Source organism: Malaya genurostris, chromosome 2 (assembly GCF_030247185.1).
Source record: "Malaya genurostris strain Urasoe2022 chromosome 2, Malgen_1.1, whole genome shotgun sequence".
NCBI classification, from domain to species: domain Eukaryota; kingdom Metazoa; phylum Arthropoda; class Insecta; order Diptera; family Culicidae; genus Malaya; species Malaya genurostris.
The window spans coordinates 337283852-337309959 of record NC_080571.1 but is presented as its reverse complement, the minus strand read 5'-3'; the positions used below and the strand labels follow the sequence as shown (position 1 = coordinate 337309959).

Below are 26108 nucleotides of genomic sequence, written 5' to 3'. Positions count from 1 at the left end.
TCATCTAGTTTATATGTCATACTCGAAAGATGTTGCCAAAAAGGAACCGTGCTAAAATCGGTCTGAACCAAAATGCCATGAAAAAGATGTTGTACACAGTCTTTTTGGTACTTAGAAACAACTACATGTAACAGCGTAAAAAATCGTGTTTCATTTGGCTCTGAAACAGCGCTTTATCATCAAACGCGTAAAACTCCTACTACTGGAATAAGGCGAAAAGTCGTTTACACAAGAATATCGATATCTCCGTTGAAAATGGACGGATTTTGACAATCTATGGCTTGTTGGATAGCTATTACCATGCGGAATCTAAGTCTAAAAACATATTCTTTTTTCAAGGTCAGTTGTAACAGATACTGTCAAAAAACTAAAAAATTTTGACATAAAACTTCGTATAACTCAAAAAGTAAATATCCGATCTGAAAACCATTCAATAGCGTTCTGGGTGACGGGGAGACCTTTCATTTGCGACTAGTTTGATCAAAATCGGTCCAGCCATCTCTGAGATCTCGACCTCTTTGTTGACACCACACACACACACACGGACATTTGCTCAGTTCGTCGAGCTGAATCGATTGGTATATGACATTCGGCCCTCCGGAAAATTTATCTATAATTTGAGCGAATTCTATACCTATTTTTCATTTATATAAAATAGAAAAAGAAAATATGTTCATTTCCTCGCTCCACCAAACTTTTCGTTTTCCTTTTGGGTCCCATAAGCATCATGCAAAAATTTAGCTCGATCGGAAAAACTAAATTTTCGCGCCCGAGGTTTAAAGTTTGTATGGAATTTAATATGAAGAAATTCACTTTTTACAAAAAAATCGTCTGGAGATCAACTTATAAGCTCTTAAAATCAGTGCACGTATCGTTTTTTGTAGGAAATTTAATGGAAAAGAAAATTTGAGAAGACCGCAAAACAATCTTACAGTTGATAATTACTCAGCCGAGTATGAAAATTCTTTTCAAGTGACAAACTATGCTCCAAACCTTACTGTAAAAACACAAAAAAGTCATGTAAATTGTGTTTTTGGTGGCATCAAATAGTACCGTCTAATCTTCTAAATTATAAAAGATAGAGAGTTTATGTCTTCCTCGAAGTAATTGGATTTGAGTTTATCTAAAATATTGTAGAAGATTCCAAAAACCTGTGTCTTTACAGTGAATTTTGGAACATGGCTTGTTACTTAAAAAAAATCTTCATAATGAGCTGAAATACCATAAAAAAACTCAAATTAACCATTATAGCATGATAAAAGAAAGCAAAATCATATCACCATCACTAGCAGCAGATATATTGAGCAATTCCAGGAAAGAGTAAACGAAAAAGTGACAAAATCAGAATCGACCTTCTCCGATTTGGATGAAATTTTGCACCTGGCGTCAGTTATGCAAACCATAAATTTTGAACCGATGGAGAGGTTAATCCGACTCACAACTGATGTTTAAAATGGGCGTATGTATTTTTGCATTTCATAATAGTTGCCTTTTTCAAATCGTTGTAACTCGAAAACCGTTAATTGTACAAAAATGGCGTTCAGGAAGATGTTGTAGGGAATCAATTGGGCACTCTAAAAAAATATACACTGAAAAACCTTTTTGATTTTCTTTCTTAATAATTACAAAATAATCCGAAAAAGCTAAATAAAAAAAAATCATGGTTTTAATTTTATTTGATAATTATTTATTAAAGCTGTTATTGAAATCTACAGATTGATGGCTATCCCATCCGTGCCTTTTGAAAAATGAAGAAGTTACAGCTAAAACAGTTCATAGATATATTCGAAATTCCAAGTTCTCGTTGAAAGATAATCATTTAAACAGTAGAATATTATTCTACAGGTTAAAGGCAATAAATTTGTTCATGATATCCGTTCTTCTAAAAGTAGCTGTTCTTGAGATACTTGGATATTTAATTATAACACCATTTTTTATATTTCCATGAATTGTTTATTTGCTTGCTATATCTACAATTATTACATGTACATGAATAATTATATTTAAGTGCCAAATCTATTCCCTACAACTTCTTCCTGAACGCCATTTTTGAACAATTAACGGTTTCCGAGTTACAACGATTTGAAAAAGGCAATTTTTGTGAAATGCAAAAATACATACGCCCTTTTTAAAAATCAGTCGTGAGTCGGATTGACCTCTCCATCGGTTCAAAACTTATGGTTTGCCATACTGAAGCCATGTGCAAAGTTTCATCCAAATCGGAGAAGGTCGAGTCTGATGATCTGCTAAGCATTTCTGGAATTGCTCTATTAAGGAATAAGCCATTGTTCGGACCTTGTGTCGGTTTTACTTTAATAACTTTTTCTACAAATGTCGGATTGTTTTGCCGTCTACTACCGATTTTTTGTTGTAAAAAGTGAATTTCTCCATACTAAATCCCATACAAACTTTAAACCTCGGGCGCGAAAATATAGTTTTTCCGATCGAGCTAAAATTTTGCATGGTGCTTATGGGATCCAAAAGGAAAACGAAAAGTTCGAAGGAGCCGAAATCAATATTTTAGTGGTCATATTTAAATCTAAATTTACATGACATAACTGTTTATAAATTAAAAAGGTTTTGGTAGTTTATACCCAAAGAAAGTTTTTGATTTCATTCAAGTTTGAAATAAAAATGACAGAATATTCTAATGATGTATTTAATATGTATAGAAGTAATATGAGAAAGGCATAATCGCATCACTAGGTGGGTTGAAAAAGGTTTTTTTAGCATATATAAGATCCAGTGAAACTCGATTGAAATGTGCTAGGCAAAAAAGCGGGTTGCAAAACTAACACAAAATACCACCACGATTCCGTTACCCGAATATGCGAACGCAGTAGGCAGCGCCCATTTGTCTTCTCACGCGGTGAATTCAAACGTCATCGAAATTTTCAAAACACATTAATTTCGTTCGAATCCGAGGGTTTGCAAAGTTTCTGCTCAACCGACGGGTATGCGGATCAGCGCGGCTCGAAGTCCGAACCGCGTACCGAACACGTAATCCGGGAAAAGCCTTCGAACTTACGGTTCGCGTCGCGCGCGCGCTTCGTGGCGGCATCACCGCAAAGGAATAATCGTTTGCAAATCATAAGCCGAAGCCGAAGTCGGGCGCACTTTGGCGGTGAAATTCTGCATCGCGGAAGTTTATCATTCGCACATGACAGCCACCAAAGTTCAATCGGGGACCGCACGCAGGACCGATTAAGTGTTGCTTTGAAATTTATGTTTCTTATGTCGTTTTCGTTTTTAAATTGCACTACACCGGTGTAGCGAAAGCTGCACCTAAACCGTTCGTTTTTACCAATTGCACTACACCAGTGCTACACTTTTTCTGCACCGATACCACTGGTGTAGCACTCATGAAAAGTTTGGTGTAGCTCTGTGCAATGGAATCGTTTATTGTAGTCAATGGTTACTGTTTATGTTTTCGTCATTTTTGTTCGTTTATTCATGCCTCAGTGTAGCACTGCACCGGTGTAGTGCAAATTAAAAACGAAAACGCCATTAGTTATGTTGGGTCGGGTGATCGCATTCGAAAGAGAAAAAAAAACCGAAAATTTTCCAAACTCGATTTCCTGCCGGTATTTCGTTCAGCTTTACGCTAGAATGCAATGCGGGCACAGGTTAATGGATGTTCTTTTTTTGGAGGAAGCTTCTCCTGTTTCAGTTGTAGTGCAACTGACAGATGGATCGCTTCGGGATAATTCCGGCAATGTTCGGCCCGTTTGTCTGTGACACGCATGTTAACAAGGTGCCAACTGACGATAAGTTTTGGGCACATCTGCTTAGATCGAACTCTGCCACTTTGTCCGTGCCGATCTAGTTGTCCGTTTTTTTTCTTGCTCCTCTCGGGAATCGTGAGAAAGGAAATGCTAGAAAAAAAATAAGCTGTTTGGTGCTTCTTTTTTCTGCTCCTACGACCTGATGGCTGACACCGGATCGGACCAACTGCGAGTTTACAACAGTACGCAAGGGTAATAAATCTGCTGGGTAATGTTTTGGTCGTCTTCATTTCTTTTTTTTTGCCTTTTCACCAGTGCCCTTTAGTTTGATCTGCTGATAGTGAAGCAACAACTGAAATTGGTACAGTACCTTCCAGCAGCAGCAGCAGCAGGATAGAATAACAGTACCCTGGTGGTAATCGAAGACGGCCGCATGCATGACAGGAAAGAAGTACTGTTTTTTTTTTGTTGTTGTTGGAACGTGATACTGATGGGCTACTAGATGGATGATGTGAACTCAGAGGGTTGCTGTCAAAGATGGTTTGTTTATTGACTAGGGTGAAACAAAGCGTCATTGTAGGAAAGCGATCAAATTATCAATCAATAATGTGAAATTTGAGGGACCTAAACAATGTTTTGGGGAATTTAGCAGATCGATTATACGAGAAGTGAATGGTGCTGTTGTTTGTGTTCCGAAATACCATGTCGGAATCAACTAAACATTGCATTCAACCGGGAACTTAGTTCGTATAATGTCAACAAGTAACGAAACATCTGCCGGCAACACGTAAACCAACCAATCATTTTGTTGGAAACAAATATACCAAAACAAAGCCAATCGCCGAAACCAAATGTAAACATATTTGCCTAATTGATCGTAATTCAGTCACTTCACAGCAGTCACGCACAAAACTTCTACACAAAAGGGCCCATTCTGCTTGCTCTTTCAGAGCGCTGGAAGAGGGCGTATTATGCTGGACCCAACGGCCCACGCATGCTGGAGTACCCCTCCAGTGAAGGAGCATTTTGTCCGATGCAGAGAGCGCGGAAAAAAAACGACCTCGCGTTTTAAATTTATTGTTATTCTATTCCGGCGAACGAACCGTCGATCCGGGTTTGTTTACCATACTAAAATGTTCTAGAGGTCACGTTCGACATCGAGACGGAGTCTCACTTTGTCTTCGATCCGACTTGACTGCACCGAGCAGGGATCAGAAAGAATACACAAATTATTAGAATTAAGATGGAGATTTCAATAATAGACGTTGTTTGCCTTGCTCTACCGATGATGATGATGATGATGTGGGGAGGGGGGATTTGTTTGATGATAGTTGCATTATGCGATCGGAGACTTGTTGTTTGGTTGTTTTCCAAACCACAAAATACAACCCCGCTTTTGGTCTTTGTCATGCCGTCCACCGTTTTTTTTTCTCTTTGCCCCAGCTAATTCAGATTCCGTGTACGTCTCGTAAAGTACAAGTTACACTCACTTTGTAAGGTGTTCGATTTCAGTGGAATCCCCATGCCAGCCACTGCCCACCCTTCTGTCAGCGTTGCATTTAATTAAGCAACCATTTTTACTGCATCGAAAACGGTTTGCCGCACTAGCAAATGCACTTGATCACATGTTGCATTAATTAAGTATCGTGTTTATTTACCGTTTTGCATTTTGCTTCGTCGACAATTTCACATTTGTACATGCGGCGGTTCCCATCAGTTGACAGCTTGCCAATGGGCGCGAAATCGGGAGCACCAGAAAACCAGTCGAGATTCGCGTAATGACTGCCAGCCGCATTTCAGCACTGCTCATCATCGCACGCAATGTCGTTCCGAAAATAGATCGTTTGCAGGTCAGGCACCGCCCGGCACCGGAACCCATCCAAGCAGGCTTCGCCCTGTTTGACGGCAGACGGCTACCGTGTGCTCCGAGGAGGATCGGACAGTGTTGATTTAATAATTCAAACATACAAATTATCAAAGACACCTTTGCGTTGCTGTGGTTGCAAGTCATTAACTTTTTGACGCCTACTCGAAATGCTGAACCTTTTACGGCTGTTACTGTTCGTCGTGCGATCTGCGTTTGTCCGACTAATCATGGCAGAAGCCGGCGGCCGCGAGGTGTGTTTAGCATAGAGATGACGCGCCGTAGCTTGGCGTGACCGGTGAGGTAACACCTGATTCTTCCTAATACCTATAGCCCCTTAATTACGTTTCATTAGGACAGTGTAAACGGATTGTTTCCACGCGAGTTGAGTAGAGCAGTCGTACAGCCCCCACCCCTCCCGGGCCCGCCGGCTACGCTGAGTCGTAATGATGGCGGCCAGTATTTTGACAAGACTTATGCCTCCTGATCTTGACATTAATCCCTCTTAATTTTAGTTGACCGATTGTGTCACAGTGTTTACGTGCTTGCGTATAAGTTACATCTAGAATAAATTCCTCTCACGGTTTGAAACGGTTAGCGAAGGATTTTTCATACTGATCCGAGTTTTGAATCCGTCATTATAAATACTTGTGGGCTTTCAGATCATATCAATTATTCTTCTGTTTTCAAATTTTAACCTAATCATGAATAATTGAGTGTATATTTCTATGCATTTCTCATTTATGAGCTAACCAAGCACAGTAATTTTACTGCGAATCGGGTTGGTTGATTAAATTGAAAGATGTTTTTTGGTTATTTGCTGCTTTTAAAATATTTATTTCACGTCGACGTCCAACGTTTTGAAGACTTATTCCTTCATCTTCAGGGCAACTATTATTTTACTTACATAAATTAGTCACACAATATTTTCACAAGTTTCAATATACAGAATTTTAATGCTTCGAAGAAGAACCGATTTGCGGAATTTAACCAATGTTTTCAGTTGTTGAACACTTTTAGACATCATTTATTTATCTGCACCAGAACCAAAAGGCGGGTGGGTAATGTCACAGACATAACTGGAGGACGTGAATACGAATAAAACTGACATGTTTCTTTCTCACTTCTGGATAAAGACAATCTTTCGTATTAGATTGTGTAAATTTTTCAACTTTCATTGCTTCGTTTCCAGGATTTTAACGAAGCATCTATACTACAGTACAACTAATTGACGGCAAACATATTCTACCATACAATCAAATAACACGGAACAAATACAGTTTTGTAGATTTAGATACTAGGGTAAGGGCTCCCTAGTTCATCTCAGCTCCAATTTCCATCTCATTCCTTCACCTCATAACTTTGAACATTAATCATATCTTTAAACGTACCTGAACAAAACTGTGGAACGTTTTAAAACAAAAAAATAGATAAAAAACCTTCAACGATCGCTTTTTTCATTTTAAATAAACTCATTTTTTAGTTTAGGAACCACTTTCGTCTGAAGATTTACAATTCATCATGTTTCTGAATATTTACTAATCGATTCGTCTCAAAACATGATCACTATTTCACATAATTACACCACTATTCAATGTTGGATGACTTTATAGTTAGTAATGTTCACTTTCCACTTGTTTATTCAACAATTAAAGACTTCTGAAATTACCTGATAAGCAATAAAAGCAATGAAAAATATGAGATGAAAATTTGCACTTAATTCACTTGATTGCGCTTTGTTTTCATCTCATTTCCTATCGCAAGGTTGCTAGGTTTTCTCATAATGTTAAATAAAAAAAATATTTTTTCTTCTTTAAATTATCATCAACAAGTATTTTTTGGTATCCGTGACATTAGTTTAATTATATAATTGATATTTATTTATAAATAAAACTGTTTCGGATTCTAATACTACCAAATAGAGCGTGTTAAATACTAATCAAATAACCATTGTGGCAAATCTAGTAGCACTGGTTTCTTTCCGCTATACATCTCCATAGCACTGTTAAATGTGTGTGTTTCATCGGCTGTGCACAGAGATGCCAGATATTTTCATAGAAAATGTGTATCTGCTCTATCTGTTTTCACAAATAAAATGAATCAAATTCAAATTGGTTTTAAATTTTAATATAAATGTTTATCAGTGTTCTTCATCAAACATTTGCACACATTTGAACATGTGATTTGTCCGTTGATTAATAAACTTTTAAAGAAGAACTGTAATCAAATACTAATAGATATTCAGAGAGAAAAGTCCAACGTTTTACTTCTCACTTCTTATGAAACTTTACAAATCTGTATTAAATTTAGAAAATCTGTAATCTGATTTAACGAACGCGAACGCAAAAATCTATACAATACAGATAAATCTGTATGAATGGCATCTCTGATTCTGCATTTGGTTTTTAGAAGGGCTAATGCCTAAATAGTAACAATTCTTTTTTTTGTTTTTTTTAAGTTCTCCAAATTAACTGCAGAGTAAAATTTTAAATTTGAAACGAAAGGTAATAAAAACGATCCAAAAAATTTTAAACGTCAAAATTCAGCTGCAAATTGCAAATTCGATCCAAAAAATTTTAAACTCCGAATTCAGCTGCAAATTTTCGGAATCTAGATAAAAAACTCAGGTCTTAAATTTAGTTCTAGAAGTAAGGAACTGAAGTTATTTTTATAATTTTCCAAACTGCGTTGTAGAACAAAATTCCGAACTTGAATTCCAAGTCTTGATATAGGAACTGAATTCAGTTCCAGCATCTAGTTCCAGAAATCATGTTCACAATTTAGCTCCAACATGTAGGTTCTGAATTCTGGAAATGAGTGCTGAAACTGAATTGATGAATTAAATTCTGAAACTAAATTCAGGAATAACCCTCTGGTTTTCAATTCAGTTTTTAAATCAAGGTTTGGTGTTCAGACCTAATATTCAATTTCAGATTCCAGATCTAAAATTCATATCCTGAATTTTGTTCATGAATTCTGAAAAATCCTAAATTTGAAACCATTTTCAAAATCCAGAAATAGAATTCAGTTCTAGAGTCATAGTTTTAAATTCTGAACCTGTAATCTGAAACTAAATTTTTAAATAGAAGTATGAATCTAAATTCGGAACCTAAAATTAACTTCAGAATGCAGGTGGACCAGAATCTAGATTCTGAGATTAGTTCTTGAATTTAACTTAAAATTCAGTTCTCTGCTACTGCTGGTTTACTTCTAGCCACGACGTCCGAATGCGAAGGAGAGCTACATTGATTCACCTGACCATTTGAGGTTTTTACCACCTCATTATTACTGATGTAGGTGGAAGAACCTCAGCAAGATTTACCAATTACACTCGGCCAGTAGAACATCGGAACTGATATGTGCCTGACTACCTCAAAACCGTCGTCCGGGTGCGAAAAAGGCAAGCAAACGTGATGAGTTTTCCTCGTTGTTTCCGAAAGTTTGAGAAAACCTAGATTTTGAGTTATTTATGGATATTTTACACTGTTGAAAATTTAATCACAAATTCCTGATTATATTTCTGATAGCATGGAGGAAAAATTATGTTGTTGCGTTAAGTATAACAAGAGATATTCACGATCAAAAACTTATCACTCTCCCAGAGGGTAAATTTTGAAAAGGCGCCCCATAGTAAAGTAAGTCGTATTCACGACAAAATTCTGGCCCAAACGCGGGACTGGCACAGAACTCAGTTGCAAAATTTAGGTTCGGAATCCAGTGTCTTTTTTTTAGGTTTGGAATCCAGTGTCTTTTCCGTGCACATGAGTTGCTGCACTGATTTAAGACGAGAGGGAACTCAGCTCTGAGATTTATTGTTCTCTCTGTAACGTTTGGCTTAGTGAGAACTTGTATGCACACTTTCAGGAGAGGTTTCAGTGGCTTATGCTTATGACAGTTTTCTTTTTGCAAAAAGCACAAATTTCAAAAATGACAAAGATTCTCACAGATTTCTGAAATAAATCACATACTGACAATGAGCCCCTAAAAATCTTCAAATTGCTAGGGCAAACAAAGTTTCCTACAGAGCGTTTGAAAGTGACGGGACCTTTTCTTGATCTTGCATCCTTGACTGTCTCAGTTGCAACGTCGAAGCGGTTTTATTGATTTTTTTCGAAATGAGTCCAATCCATTTCATTGTATTGAAAAACACAAGCGAATATCAATTCCTCTATCTTTAGTTTTCACTTACTACGAACCGTTACATCTGATATAATCAGTGCCCAACTCGTAGATATTCCCACGAGACGCCACTGAGTGCTAGAACTGAATTCTGAACTTAAATTCCGAACCTTAATAAAAGAACTGAGCTCAGCTCCAAAATCAATTTACAAAATCCTGGTTCTGATTTCTGGAAATGAGTCCTAAGGCTTAATATAGAAACTAAATTTTGAAATTGAATTCAGAAATTCGATTCTGGTTCTGAATTCAGTTGCAAAATTCAGGTTCGGAGTTCAGAAATAACATTTAATTCTAGATTCCAGATCTGGAATTTATATCCTGAATCTTGTTAATGTACTCTGAAGTAGAAATCAGACTGCTGGATTTGAATTCCGAACTTAAATAAAGGAATAAAATTCAGTTCCACAATGTCAAGAAACCAGTTCCAAAATCCAAATCTAGGTTTCAATTCGTATCCCAATTGGGTTCCCCACGATGACATCAAACGAACGGTAAATGCAGTCCATCTTTGACGTTTATTGGTGGTTTGTGTACCATCATAAATCAAATAAACATAGATTTCCCAGTGTAATAGTAATGTAGTTGAGCAACCCGTGACACCAAAAGCACCGTCTGGTGGAGAATGGGTGCGTAAATACTCCTAAAATGCATGCAAAAAGTTGCCTGCGCATTTAACACAACCACTGTAGCTAATGGAAAAAAGTACACCCGTTTGTCACTAGAGGTGCTGTTAGTGTCACCGTACAGTGAGAAATCTATGTTTATTTGATTTATGGTACCATGGAATACTGTGGAATGGAATAGAATATTATAGAATAGAATAAAATAATACAAACTGAACAAATGAGCAAACCACTGATAGCTGTCAAACGATGTTCATCCAGTTCATTCTTTGAGGTTGTGTCGTTTTCATGTGAGATCTGATGGGTGAGATGATCTGTGAGTGAAGTGTAAGAGGAAGTGTACGCAAGAACGGTAATAAAGGCCACCGTTTCAGCTCAGGACTAACGATCGACCAATAGAAGAGCTAAAAGTAGGGTAAAGGTACCCTCATTTATCGCAGCTCCATTAGTCATCTCACATGCGGAAACCATTAGTTAGAGTAAGATCTGTTGTCTCTGTTCGATAACTTCAAAAGTAAAGTGAAACTAGGAGCATTCGCAACAAGTTTTCACGTCGCTATAACAACAGTATTGTACAATTTTCGAACTACTTTTTCTACGGTAGTGCTTCACAAATCCGAAGTAAAGATATTGTTTTCGATTTGATCACAATGCATTAATTGAAAGTCGAGTAATCGCTAAAATAACACGGTGACACTACAAATGAGATGATAATTGGTACATTAATTCTAGTCAGAATCTATTAGAATAGAAACAGTAGCTCAATGTTACGATGTTTGCTTGTGAAGTACATGTATGTGTGTGAGTATGTTTGCGTGCATATGTAGATGTTTATGTATGTGTAAATTGCATGTGTAAATTGCATGTGTAAATTATTACTAACTCAACATTTCTATTCCATATGAAATGAAATTATTTTACACTGAGAAAACTGGAAAATCGAACTAAGAGAAAAAAAGAAGAAACTTAAACTTGGAAGAACAAGAAGAAAGATGAAAAGAAGAAGAATGATGCAGAATACCAGAAATAAAAAAAAGAAACTAATAAATAACGCAAGAGTAGAGTGGATAGGTATGTAAAAAAAATACATCAAGTACCCAACAGGTAAAGCCATTTAAAAGATTATTATTAGTGTTATTACTATAACCATTACTACATTACTATTACAATTATTACCACTACATTCCATACAGACCATTACAAGAACTACATACCACAATTTACATTATCACAAAACCAGATCTACGACCATTGTCATTACTAAAACAACAATTTTTTTCAATCTATTTGAATCAGCACAAGAAAAACAGTGACCAAGTGGGCATCATAGCCTAGGAACGTCTGTGTGTTGATTTAAAGTAGAAGCTCATAGAAGCAAATCTTATCAAGGGTCCAGTGTAGAACCGAAGCAAGGGACTTGTTTCAAGGTTTTGATATTTTAATAACAAATAAACGAATTAATTAATTGTTGACCGCACAATAAAATATAATCAATATATAAACAGATCGGCTGAAAAGTTCGTATTGTTTCTATGAGAGGGCACCACTAGAATTAAATCCATACCATTTTCAGTTAGTACCAACCTTCAAAAGATACGTGTATAAATTTGACAGCTGTCTGATTATTAGTTTGTGAGATATTGCATTTTGAGTGAAGCTACTTTTGTTATTGTGAAAAAATGGAAAAAAAGGAATTTCGTGTGTTGATGAAACACTACTTTTTGATGAAAAAAAGTGCCGCCGATACCAAAAAATGGCTTGATGAGTGTTATCCAGACTCTGCACCGGGCGAAGCAACAATTCGTAAGTGGTTTGCAAAATTTCGTTCTGGTCATATGAGCAATGAAGACGATGAACGCAGTGGACGTCCAAAAGAGGCTGTTACCGATGAAAACGTGAAAAAAATCCACAAAATGATTTTCAATGACCGTAAAGTGAAGTTGATCGAGATAGCTGACACCCTAAAGATATCAAAGGAACGTGTTGGACATATTATTCACGAATATTTGGATATGAGAAAGCTTTGTGCCAAATGGGTGCCGCGTGAGCTCACAATCGATCAAAAACAACAACGAATTGATGATTCTGAGCTGTGTTTGGAGCTGTTATATCGAATTAAAATCGATTTTTTTCGTCGATATATAACAATGGACGAAACATGGCTCCATCACTTCACTCCGTAGTCCAATCGACAGTCAGCTGAGTGGACTGCACGCGATGAACCGAATCCAAAGCGTGGAAAGACTCAACAATCGGCCGGTAAGGTTATGGCGTCTGTATTTTAGGATTCGCATGGTATAATTTTCATCGACTCCCTCGAAAAGGGAAAAACCATCAACAGTGACTATTATATAGCGTTATTAGAGCGTTTGAAGAACGAAATTTAAAAAAAAACGGCCTCATTTGAAGAAGAAAAAAGTTTTGTTTCATCAAGACAATGCACCGTGTCACAAGTCGATGAAAACCATGCTGAAATTGAACGAATTGGGCTTCGAATTGCTCCCTCATCCACCGTATTCTCCAGATTTGGCCCCCAGTGACTTTTTTCTGTTCTCAGACCTCAAGAGAATGCTCGCTGGTAAAAAATTTAGAAGCAATGAAGAGGTAATCGCTGAAACTGAGGCCTATTTTGAGGCAAAGGACAAATCGTACTACAAAAATGGTATCGAAAAGTTGGAAGATCGCTATAATCGCTGTATCGCCTCTGATGGCAATTATGTTGAATAATAAAAACGAGTTTTGGCAAAAAAATGTGTGTTTCTATTAAACGATACGAACTTTTCAGCCGAACTGTTATAAAAGGGTGCCAATATTTTGGGATCACCTCTAATTTCGTGGCTCAACATGAACTGCTATGCACTGATCAGTCAAAGACGAAGCAGTAATTACGTTTTTTACCATTTTCAAGATATCAATTTTCGATCGTCAGCGTTATGCAGCCGACAAGCTCTAAACAGGATTGTTTGCAAGTCAATTGTTTAGAGTCGTTGATCTGCTAGATCAACCACCTCATAAATCGGTTTACGATTATTGAAAAACAAAAAAGCTTCCCGCATCGATTCCCACGTCCCCGAATGAAGCAAACAAAAACTGCTCTCTTGAAAGTTCTCGAAGAAACCTGACTCGTCGTAGTAAATGACAGAAAAAAAATCGCTCCCAGTCAGACTATTCCTGTTTTTCGTTGTTATGCAAAATAGAGCGAATAAAAAAAAAATAAACCGTCCAGTCGTGTTCTTCGTCAACTCCATCGTTCAACGTTCAAATGCTCAAATGCGAACAACAAAGACAAAATACGTCAATTTCCTTTCGAATTGTCGTCGCCGCGAAAACATCGCTTATATTTCCTCTTGATCGAAGGAAAAACGGTACAAATTTGAAAGCGAGCGACACTGACAGAAACTGTTTTCTAATAGTTTTCTACCGTACTTAGTCGGAGTCAAGTCCAATGCCCAACTGGAATACGTGATGACGTTATTTTCGATCACCGATCATCAAGTGGCCTCGCAGTTCCGTTAGTCCCAACGATCGCGGACGAAACTGGTATTAACATCTGCGGGATAATTGAGCGGACAAATTTGGTGCGGCATTCGAGGCACCAACTTTTCAGTTTTGGTCAAAACATTCGGCCGTGCTCTGAATCAAGTCGATCCGGGATATTTTGCAGCCGACATTGATGAAATATATTTGCTAGCTCCGTTCGATCGTCGAAACGCCGAGCGCACGATCTACTGAAGAGGAAGCAGGGAAGGGTCACCCGTTTAGACTCGGCACCCGCCACGAGTTTATTATTTTAAAGCGGTTATTAATTACCCCCTTCGCACTGTCACATTTCTCATCCGGGCAAAACGATTGCCATTATGATTTATGGCCTTGGAGCCTGTGTCATAAATCCTCTTAGAGCCCCCCTGCATGGCCCTTAGTTTCGCACAGTTCCAGTCTCTCGGCCAGCCGGCTGCCACATTTGTTTATGGAATTTCGCTCCCCGAGTAGCAAATCCAACGGCTAAGTTATTACAGTTGAAGGCGCCAATAAGTGCCACCTTTTTTTCAATTACCGGACCAGCAGCGGTGGGTGGCACAACCTGGTCTTTGAACAGTTTCACAAAGGCTTCAAAACGGTGACCCCACTTCCGGGTCGATCAGCCGTTTTTGTTGAGGCTTCGCAAAAATTTTCGACGGCGAGGGAGTCGATAATCTTCGAGGTGCGAGTAAACACAAACGTCGATAAATCGCACTTCGCGGATGAAAGAAAAAAAAATGAAAATGGCGTATAATTGGTACTTATTATTATGGCACTCGAGTTTTTTTTTGAGAGCAAACACAACTAAACAAACTTGAAGCATGTGGTCTGCGGTCTGGTTGAGAAGTTTATTTGCTCAACCGGTTCGGAGTTATGCTGAAGTGAGCGCAATTGCGATAAGAAGGATGGCTGTGGATGGACTTGAGATCGTTTTAGTGGTGCCCGACTAACAATCTACTGACGACGACGCACGATCTCCCATAATTGTCACGGACAAGTGGCGACACGGTTGAACGGCTTATCTAGAAAATAAACCGTCACGGCAAATGGTTAACGCAGACTGATCAGCAGTGTGACAATTATTTAAGCCATTAACTAGAGTCGGCGCTAACTTCGAGATAAAGTAAAGTAATCGGCCTGCCAGCTACTTGCTGATAAACGAGAATTGCTACCATTTTTGTCTTCGTTGTTTTATGCTTTTCAAAAAATTGAGTTAACTTAAATGAAACTTTCGACAGTTCCGACTGCAAATTTTATCGTTCCAGTTATAGCAAAAATCGAATTCATGCAGGGAACGGACGATATCACACTTGATGTCCTCGATTGCAAAAACGATGCAGTGTTTGATTGACAAAAAATGAGGTTGATGTCACAAAAACAAACAAATGAATGTAGAAAAACTAATCGAATAAAAGTAAAGAATTCATAATTTTTTATAGATAAAAGCTCACACTGATAAAAAATGGAACAGGAAATTGAATATAAAATTACCTCACAGTTGTTAACTTTTCGATAATCTTAAAAAAAACTAAGCGTAATCTACAGTCATATTCATTTGAAAATCAATGCTTTCCAATATAGTTTAACATCGTTGGTGAGTTTTCGATTCAACTAATGTCTACTTCATATTACTGTTGATTTACATGTTGTGTCAATTTCATATCTTTTTTCCGTTCAATGTTCGCAGAAGATTGTGTCCCGATAGTACGAGTAAAGGAGGTTCAACGACCAACAATTCTTTGAAGAAAACCCTTCTTCATCCATTTAGTGGTGTGATAATGCCTCTCTCTTCTTTCATAACAGTCTCATGAAAATATGTTTCATACTTTTATTAAATAATTTTGGATACTAATTTTGACACCAATTGGTTCATATTGATTCGAGTAGTTCACAAAAGCATGCTTCAGTGTTTATGTCACACAGTCAGCATCATTTTTTCAAACTAGTGCTTGACATTTGCGTTGCCTATTTGTATGAGAACAGTGATGCTAATCTAAAAAAAGCTTTCTCAGTCCACTTAGTGGAATTTTCATATATCTTGAAAAATCACCATAGGGGGGAGTACATGAAATTTTCGAAATCAAAAAAAAATTTGATGCCAAAAGGCTTAGAATTGCATGAAACGTCGAGATTTAGTGTTATCTCGAAAAAAATTTTTTTTGAAAAAATCGACTTTTTGGGACTTAGAAAAAATATCAAAATTTTTTCCCAGAAAGTTGATTTTCTCAAAAAAAATTTTTTTTTTTAGATGACACTAAATTTCGATGTTTTATGCAGTTTTAAGAGTTTTGGCATCAAAAAAAAATTTCGATTTTGGAAATTTCATGTACTCCCCCCTATGGTGCTTTTTCAAGATCGAAAATTTTCAAACCTTAACCGCCGGGCAGCACCCCTTACGCATGTCCGATTTAGCTCAAATTTTGCATGAGGACATTTTTCGATGTGCTTAAACTTTTGAGCACTATCGCTTTACGAAATTAGAGGTGATCCCAAAATATTGGCACCCTTATATATAAGAGCGGTAAAAATCAACGTGTTTTGTCGGTTACGTCACTTATACAATCATATATCTGGAACCAAAAGTCACAACCATTTGATCTTCGAAACTTGATCAATGGCCCGACAGTAGCTTTCAAACGAGCCCAAGTTTGTGTAAAATCCGTTCAGTCATCTCTGAGAAAAATGAGCGTTTTCAAATATCTTCGAAATGTGCACACACTCACAGCCATTTTCCGATCACGTCGAACTGAGTCAAATGGTATAACACTATGGGTCTTTGAGGCTTCGTTCGATAGTCGGTTTTTCCAGCAATTCTAGTACCTTTCTATGATGAAAGGCAAAAAGTGTGAATAGCAATGGTCTCAAATTACTGCCTCCAGAACTGTTCGAAAATTGCGACGACGTGCTAATCTATCTACCTATATATATATATATATATATATATATATATATATATATATATATATATATATATATATATATATATATATATATATATATATATATATATATATATATATATATATATATATATATATATATATATATATATATATATATATATATATATATATATATATATATATATATATATATCTATATATATATATATATATATATATATATATATATATATATATATATATATATATATATATATATATATATATATATATATATATATATCTATATATATATAAAAAAATGCAGAGATCATTCTTTGTAATCGCATCACGTAAGAACGGATGGACGGATTGAGATGCTTTTTTTTTTTTGTTTGATCAGTTTTTACCCCCACCGGGTTCGTACATCAAAAAAATTAGGAAAACTTACCGGAAAAGTGGGAAAAACCAATAAAGTTATTTTGTATGGACAATGGAATTTTCCACCGAAAAAGTCGCCAATGATTGCTAGATTTACGATTGATGGCGCGCAATGAGTTGCATAAGTGCTTGACCATTGAAAGAAAGAATACTAGATCGTTGGAAAATCGTTTGACGCGCAAAAGGTAGTTTTGGGTGGAGATTTTACATGCATGATTGATTCGTCATTTGGAAACACGTGCTTAATAGGGTATCAAAATCATTACTTGCCAAATGACTGTTTTAGCTATAGCGTAAACAGAAGCACAAGTCCTAATGTCATTTACCAGTAGATGTAGTTAGATGAATTATGTTGGCCAACAATAATTGTGATACAAACGTTTCAAAATCTGTTACGAAAACATTTCAAAATTTGTTACAAAATATTTCGGAAATAAATTACTCCAGTTGTTATAATTCTGTTATTCCCATTTCATCGGGTCGAATACGGCGTTGTATTAAGAAAATGGTTTTAAAAGCGATTTTGTGTTTTTTGTTGTGCAGACCGTAACTCCCTGCTAGTTGCATTTGTACGATAAGAAGTTGGATACGCTTTGCCGTAAAAGAACCAATCATGATTCTTTTTCAAGTTAAATTCGAACAAAACAAAGAGAAAAATCACTCAAGCTTCCAGCTTTCAGCGAATGCGAATTGGCATTCCTTCAAGTTTTGGTCAATTTTTTTCAACACAGAACACCCGTTTCCATTGAATTGCACCTCGCTGACAACTTTAACATGAACATTGCAAATGGACTCTTTGTTTACGTCATTTTCTGTTGATAACTCATCAATTGCCACGTTAAATTCATAGCTATTTGCGGAGAACGACACCCAAATTCTCATTTTCGTATCGATACTAGATAGTTAACTAACATTAGACTAAAAATGCAGCAATATTTGTGGGAGAGAGTGTATAAAAAAAATCTTTCATTTTCTTCTAGGATCATTTGAAATGTTCACTTTGAACACGCCTTTGACGTTTCCAGGAGATTGAATTTGACGATGGCCCAATTTTTGTTCAAGTTCAACATTTTGGGGCTTTTTTTTGTTTGTACTAGTGATGGGCAGAACCGTTCTTTTGAAAAAAAGGCGGGTGGGTAATTTTAGAGACATAACTGGATGTCGTGAATACGAAAACAACTAACATGTTCCTTAACACTTCCGAATATCAATTAGTTGATCAATTGTATGAATTATGCAAGCATTCCCCTTTTCCACATTTCTCGCAAAAACAAAGAAGGCTTCACTTGATCTCGATTACTGTGAATTTCACACAGCGAAAAGTGCAAAAATCTAACCAAACTGTTCTAGATTTGTACTAAACTGAGGATATTTCCCTTCGGTTTGCGAACAACAAATCCTAATAGTTATTTAGAAAACTTTTAGAGCCATTAGAACGGCTGATTTTGTGTAATGCTCTCCACCGTTGCTTTTTCACCAATGCAAATGACTGGCAGCTGTGACGTAATCGCTTTTGTCGGAAGCGAAACGAGCTTTGCAAACGACACAAAATACATCTGCTCGCAGTGGCGATAGAATCCAAACTGATCCAATTTTTGTTGAGAGGTTTGTTTTTACCTGATTTCGTTTGTAGCTTTTTCACTAATGGGTAGTCCTTACGGCTATAAAAATCGTCGCATACAGAATTTGAATATCGATTATTTCATTTCGGATTTGCATAATTTATTGAAAGAAACTATCCGGATGCTGTACGGGATTCATTCCTGCCTTTCAGAAGGACCAAATTGTGGAACTCACTACGATATTAAACACTGTTCGGAACATTTTCTCGAACGATTTGTTGTACAGCAGCAGATATTTTGTTCTCTTCTTCAGAATGCGTTCTGATTGGCTAGTGTTGACATGGGTTAAATGAGACAGGTTTTTCAATAGTGTTCAATAGTGTAGACAGGTTTTTTAATAGTGTACTTAAAGTGTTACATAACTAATGTAAACTTTGCGTCTACTCAATGGTTTAAATTGAACTGCTAGGCGGAGACGGCACGTGCAGAAATCGAATGTACAAACCAAATAAAAAAGCCCAAAATGTTGAACTTGAACAAAAATTGGGCCATCGTCAAATTCAATCTCCTGGAAACGTCAAAACCATGTTCAAAGTGAACATTTCAAATGATCTTAGAAGAAAATAAAAGATTTTTTTTATGGTATGTATCGAAAATAAGCTATCCACAAATTTATCTTTCAAATTATGATAAAAAACGATATTTTATTCAAACTAAAAATCGATCCTTTAATGTACGAGGTTAAACTTGACCATAATTGAAACCGGATTAAATTTAAGTTATTCTTTCACGAATTTTCGAACTTTTGATCGAACGCTCGTCATCAAGTTCCGGACAAGTATTGCATCGCATTTGTTGGACGCTTGAGCTCAAATTTTTTTGAACTCCTGCATGTTCTCAGTTGTCTCACCAGTCTTCTTCACGATTGCCCAGTAACGTTCGATGGGTCGAAGCTAATGGCAATTTACTGGATTGATGTTTTTCTCTACGAAATTCATACTCTTTTCTGCAAGCCAATTGAGAGTGGTTTTGGCATAGTGAGCCGACGCTAAATCCGGCCAAAACAGTGGAGGTGTACTATGCTTCTTATATAAAGGCAACAATCTCTTCTGGAGACACTCAGATCGTTAGATTTCACAATTTATAGTTCTGGTAGTGTAAATAATAGTTGACTTCAAACCACAGGAACATATTGCTTGCCATACCAGTAACTTTCGACCGAGTTTCTCAGCTTGAATTGACCTGATCGTATCGTTCACATCCTCCCCAACGACGACAGTAAAGTATTGGGGCCCTGAAAGGGTGTTTGAGTCCTCCTTTACATAAGTCTCATCGTCCTTCAAAAGGCATGCATTCGAACACTGCGAAAGACGCAAATACAATTTCCGGGCCCTTGTTGATGCTCGCCACTTCTGTTCTACACTTTGTTTCGAGATGTTCTGCTCTTGGAGGTCTTCAGGTGATTTCGCCAAATCACGTATTGACATTGATTTGTTCTTCATAATTAGAGATATCACTTCTGGTCCAGTTTCGAGTTGGAAGAACCGGGTTTTCTGCCTCTTCCTGGTAGCTCATTCAAAGAATAGTGTTCCCCAAACTTATTAATGATGGTTTTAACACTGGCATGATGAATTCCAAACTGCTTCGCCAATTCTCGCATAGTAATACCCTTCTCACTTAGCCATGTGTCCAGAACCTTAATTTTCACTTCCTTTTCAATATGCGACATTTTGAAAACGCAGAAGTTCAATCGCACAAACAAGTAAACAAATGAAAGCTGACAGCCAAACGCACAGCATGCTGCGATCTGAGCATAAAAAAAACATCACAAATACATGCGTACAACACAAATGTGGATAGCTTATTTTAGATACACTCCTTATGCACTCTCTCCCACAAATATTGCTGCATTTTTATGCAAATGTTAGTTAACTATCTAGTATCGATAACAAAATGTAAATTTGGGTGTCGTTCTCCGCAAATAACAGTTCGGCTGAAAAGTTCGTATCGTTTAATAGAAACACACATTTTTTTGCCAAAATTCGTTTTTATTATTCAACATAATTGTCATCAGAGGCGATACAGCGATTATAGCGATCTTCCAACTTTTCGATACCATTTTTGTAGTACGATTTGTCCTTTGCCTCAAAATAGGCCTCAGTTTCAGCGATTACCTCTTCATTGCTTCTAAATTTTTCACCAGCGAGCATTCTCTTGAGGTCTGAGAACAGGAAAAAGTCACTGGGGGCCAAATCTGGAGAATACGGTGGATGAGGGAGCAATTCGAAGCCCAATTCGTTCAATTTCAGCATGGTTTTTCGTTGTTGTTTTTGATCGATTGTGAGCTCACGCGGCACCCATTTTGCACAAAGCTTTCTCATATCCAAATATTCGTGAATAATATGTCCAACACGTTCCTTTGATATCTTTAGGGTGTCAGCTATCTCGATCAACTTCACTTTACGGTCGTGCACTGCGTTCATCGCCTTCGGTGCTCATATGACCAGTACGAAATTTTGCAAACCACTTACGAATTGTTGCTTCGCCCGGTGCAGAGTCTGGATAACACTCATCAAGCCATTTTTGGTATCGGCGGCACTTTTTTCATCAAAAAGTAGTGTTTCATCAACACACGAAATTCCTTTTTTTTCCATTTTTTACAATAACAAAATAGCTCCACTCAAAATGCAATATCTCACAAACTAATAATCAGACAGCTGTCAAATTTATACACGTATCTTTTGAAGGTTGGTACTAACTGAAAATGGTATGGATTTAATTCTAGTGGCGCCCTCTCATAGAAACGATACGATCTTTTCAGCCGATTTGTTAGCTATGAATTTTACGTGATAATGAATGAGCTATCAACAGAAAAGGACGTAAACAAAGAGAATATGTCATTACCTTTTGGCCCATTTGAAATGTTCATGTCAAGTTGTCAGCGAGGTGCAATTCAATGGAAACGGGTGTTCTGTGTTAAAAAAAATTGCCCAAAACTTGAAGGAATGCCAATTCGCATTCACTGAAAGCTGGATGCTTGAGTGATTTTTCTCTTTGTTTTGTTAGAATTTAACTTGAACAAGAATCATGATTGGTTCTTTTACTGCACAACAAAAACACAAAATCGCTTTTAAAACCATTTTCTTACTACAACGCCATGATCGATCTATGGTATTCAACCCGATCAGATGGGAATAACAGAATTATAACAACTGGGGTAATTTATTTCAGAAATATTTTGTAACAAATTTTGAAATATTTCTGTCTGCTGTTAAGTTGTTAAAATAACAAAAATCATAACAAAAAAGACTCTAGCGGGAACAAAATCGTAACAGATTTTGAAACGTTTGTATCACAATTATTGTTGAATTTGATATAACTACAGAAGTCCGAAAGCAGGAATTTATTACAATAGTTGTGATAAATTAGATAGCAAATTTAACACAGAAAAACAATACAGCCAACTTTTAGCATCGTTTCAATCCAAAATTGTTGAATGATTTTTTTATTATATGAATAATTTATTTAGTGATCTGATTTCTGCTTTTAGTTTTTTTGAAATTCTGATCATTATTGTTCGATATAAAGCAACGGAAGAACTCATTTTTTCTAAGAATGAACGTTGCCATGAGTCTTGCAAATGAAAATAAAACATCATAACTGATTTTGTTATTTTATTGTTATCATAAGTTTTAACTTTCAACAGTTTTCATTTGTTAAATATCTCAAAATAACACAAATTGTTATACATATCAACTGTTGATATACTTGTGTTATGATTAAGTTATGTGCATCTGATCGGGAAGGTTACACATCTAGCTAATGTCGGCTAATCTGGCTAACCGGCTTCAATGGAAATGCTTTGAGGTGGCCTGATATTGTTTCGTCCCGAACGAATCCAATTAGCTTTGATTTTCTCGCGTAACGCCGGAAAAAAAATCTCACCTGCAACGCTGGCAACAAACTGAAACCCTATCGTCACTCTATACGTTTAATTATCCAAGTGCAATCACTATTATTATAATTATAAAATACCCCCAGCTGAAGGCCGACTAACTTAGCTCAACCTGATAGCGCGCGCGTTAGTCCGGATGACGTAGATACCGTCCGGATAGTCGTGCGTTAAGTTTTTCGCTTTTCGCCGGTTGCGTGTCGGTTGTTCTGCGTTTCGTGTTCCCGCATGAGTACGCTCGATTATAGTGTTTGATTATGGAGCACGCGTGACCACCCGGACTGGACGTTCTCCATTGTCAAAATAGACATTCATAAAATAGCAACGGTTTTATTAGTGCAACATCGGTAAATAGATATGTAGCAAAGGTGCGCCTACACGAGTGCCATAAATCATAGCCGGAGTTGCATAAATTACACACTTTTTGGGCCCGATGTTGTACTTTTGAATACACACACGCGGATACGAAGCCTGTCAACACGGTGGTGGTCAATGCGGTGTGACATTACCGAGACATCGCAGTAGCCATTGCTTGCCCCGACACTCCGAAATGGATCATAAATTTTATGCGCTGGGTGTTTGTTTAGCTTTTGTTTTTCTTCTTTTCTTTGTGTCAGGCGGAGACACAGTTAGCAACGCAACCCGCCTACTTGATCGATGCCGTATGGAAGTGCGGTGTATCGATTGGCGATAGGCGGTTGGGTGGTCTTCCGTCCCCGATGCGCATCCCAACCCATCAATCATCGCATCACGAAAAATGATGGATTCGATGATACCGTTTTGGCACAAGTCAAATAGTCATATGGAAATGTTTTACTATCTTAGGTTAGGTTGCTATTATTGCTTGGGCACTAACGATTCTTTGTTTTTTTTTTTCTTTCTTTCATTCACAGACTCACGTTGTGGAGGCCTTCGAGCAGAGCTTGATTAATGTGTCCCAGAAGCTGCAGAAGCTGACCGTTTCCAAAGATCAGAAGGTAAACGTCATCCGTAAAGAATATACCCTTTTTAGGTTGGCTCAAGGTAAATTGTACTGTTTTGCAGGGGGATGAAATCCAAGAGATGAGGCAAACAATCGAACTTCTGCGGCAGCAGTCGGCTGGAATTGCCGCCACACAGCTGTTAGCTTTGAGCTCTGCCCATGGAACGACAACCAGTGGAACGACGGTACGGCGAACGAGCAATTTTACCGTTGCGTTTAAAACCGTAGTAACCAATTATCGTTCTCATTTTCAGAAAACCACCTCGAAACAACCACCGCCTCCACCACCTTCGAAAAGTGACATGAAGCGCCATCGAAGTGCTGATTCAATGAATTCGATTAGCTCGTCCGGAATCAGCGGCTCGGTTCCGCAGGATAAGCCGAAGAAGAAGGGCGGTTTGCGATTATCATTGACCAGAGCATTTTCTCGTGGTAGCAAAGATTCGAAATCAAATCGCCCGGTTAGTCAGCACTCCAACCCGGGTAGCGTTGATGGGTCCTTACAAGGATACCGAAGCCACGAAGATATCTGCGCTAGTCCGCCTTTATCACCGACTATGCCCAGTCCACCTGATTCTACCAGTCCGGTTCAAAACGGTAAACAGTGGCTCACCTAACATCGAACATACTTTTACCAATCCTATCTCCTTCCATTTCAGTTGATCAACAGCTAGCCTACGATCTGGACGGAAACCCGGTGGTAGAACACTTGGTGAAACAGCTCCGTCAGAAGGAACTAGTCCTGACCGACATCCGGATGGAAGCGTTGACCACTGCTTCGCAGGTGGAAAACCTTAAGGATACCGTAATGAAAATGCGTCAGGAGATGATCAACCTAAAGCACAACAACGAAAGACTACAGCACATGGTCACGCGGCGTTCGATATCCGGCAGTGATGCGTCACTGCGATCCACCAGTCCGTCCAGCAGTTCGGCCGCTGATTACCGGCGGCATAGTGCCGCAACCGAGTACCTGCACGGTCGGCCAATGTTCGATGTAAATTTGGACGAATGTGACGAAGACAGTATGCCACCGGCTCCGGCACCGGAACCGCCGCCAGAACCGCTCAGTCCGGCATTCATTGCCGACCTGTCGCCGTCGGTTGAACGACCCTCGATAGCCGATGGAATCACTGCCCTGCCGGGTGAATCGCAGACCGATCATATCGAGGGTAAGAAGATTGCCATCGCCGTTTATCTCGGGCAGATGGATCAGTTCAGCAAATATCTGGAGACGATGAACGAAAGTGGTCACCTGGAGAATGGAAAGATCAAGCAGAATGAGTTCACGATCGCTTTCACCTACATATCGGGGAAAACTGCCTGGCAAAGTCTAGACTACATTGTGGGACGAAGTTTCCGAGATTTTCTGGAGCGTGTCGATCCGAGCGGTAATCTGGGCCTGAACACGGAATCGATTGCCAGCTACCATCTGGGAGAAGCGAGGCGGTCGCATGAACTCTACCTGCCGGAACTGCTGCCGTACGGATACATTATTGGCCATGTCGATACGCTGTACATCTGTCTCCGGGGAGTCAGCAACGTAGCGTTGGATAATTTGATCATAAAAAACATGGTCCTGCGGTACAAATCGTCGGCCGTGGTCGATCCGAGACGGTCAAATCCGCGTGATTCGACGGAATCGATTGGAAATTGAAACGGTTTTGTTTGAAGTTTCTGTTTTTTTTTGCTTTGGAAAGTTTGCCGCTGATGCCTTCAGCTTGTCGCATCCGATTGGCTAATTTGTAATTTATGAAACTCGGTTTTTTTTTGCTTTGCGTTAGGATTAGGAATACGGTTTGGAGGTCTGCCCATGAATTAGGTCGGTTTGTTAAGGAAACGGGTCGCAGGGCGATTCAGGTGGCCATCCGACGTATCACGGAATTCGGAACACGGGTCGAGTAGATGCTCGACCGGTTGTTAATTTATTTATTGAAGGATTTCACTTACAAATTAGCCTAGGAAGAGACTGATGTGTGGAAGAAAACGGTTACGTTTGAGTGTACCCTGTTAAGCTTACTTGTTAGAGATCTGCCTTACACTTACAGCCTTACGAAATAAACGTTTAGTGAATATTTACCGGTCAGTTAGTTGAAATTTTCGCTATTGGGAACGATTCAACGAATTAGAGTCTTATTATTAAATAGAATATTGACAGGAATAAAGTATTTTCAATGTGAAAGAAAACAATTCTACTTCATTGGGATGATTTGGATAGCGACGAATTCTCACCCTTAATGTTGGGAACAATTCAAAGCATTTAATCCGAAATATTGACAGCTCGTTTGGAACTGGAAGCTACCTTTTCAAACGAACAGCTGTCGTCACTCTGGCGATTGGCACTCTAACTATCCCAAACCGCGAGTAACAAATCATTCT

At 38.0% G+C, this 26108-nt stretch overlaps 1 protein-coding gene across 2 annotated transcripts in view; it reads left to right on the top strand.

Moving 5' to 3' along the window:
* LOC131431709 (protein sickie-like) overlaps window positions 1-25888 on the top strand; it is a 90934-nt gene extending 65046 nt beyond the window's left edge. For both annotated transcript variants that reach the window (XM_058597571.1, XM_058597573.1), the window contains exons 3-6: window positions 23641-23724; window positions 23792-23914; window positions 23984-24326; window positions 24389-25888. In XM_058597571.1, coding sequence (XP_058453554.1) covers window positions 23641-23724; window positions 23792-23914; window positions 23984-24326; window positions 24389-25386 — 1548 coding nt within the window. In that variant the 3' untranslated portion in view covers window positions 25387-25888. The remainder of the gene's footprint in view (window positions 1-23640; window positions 23725-23791; window positions 23915-23983; window positions 24327-24388) is intronic.
* The last annotated feature ends 220 nt before the right edge of the window (window positions 25889-26108 follow it).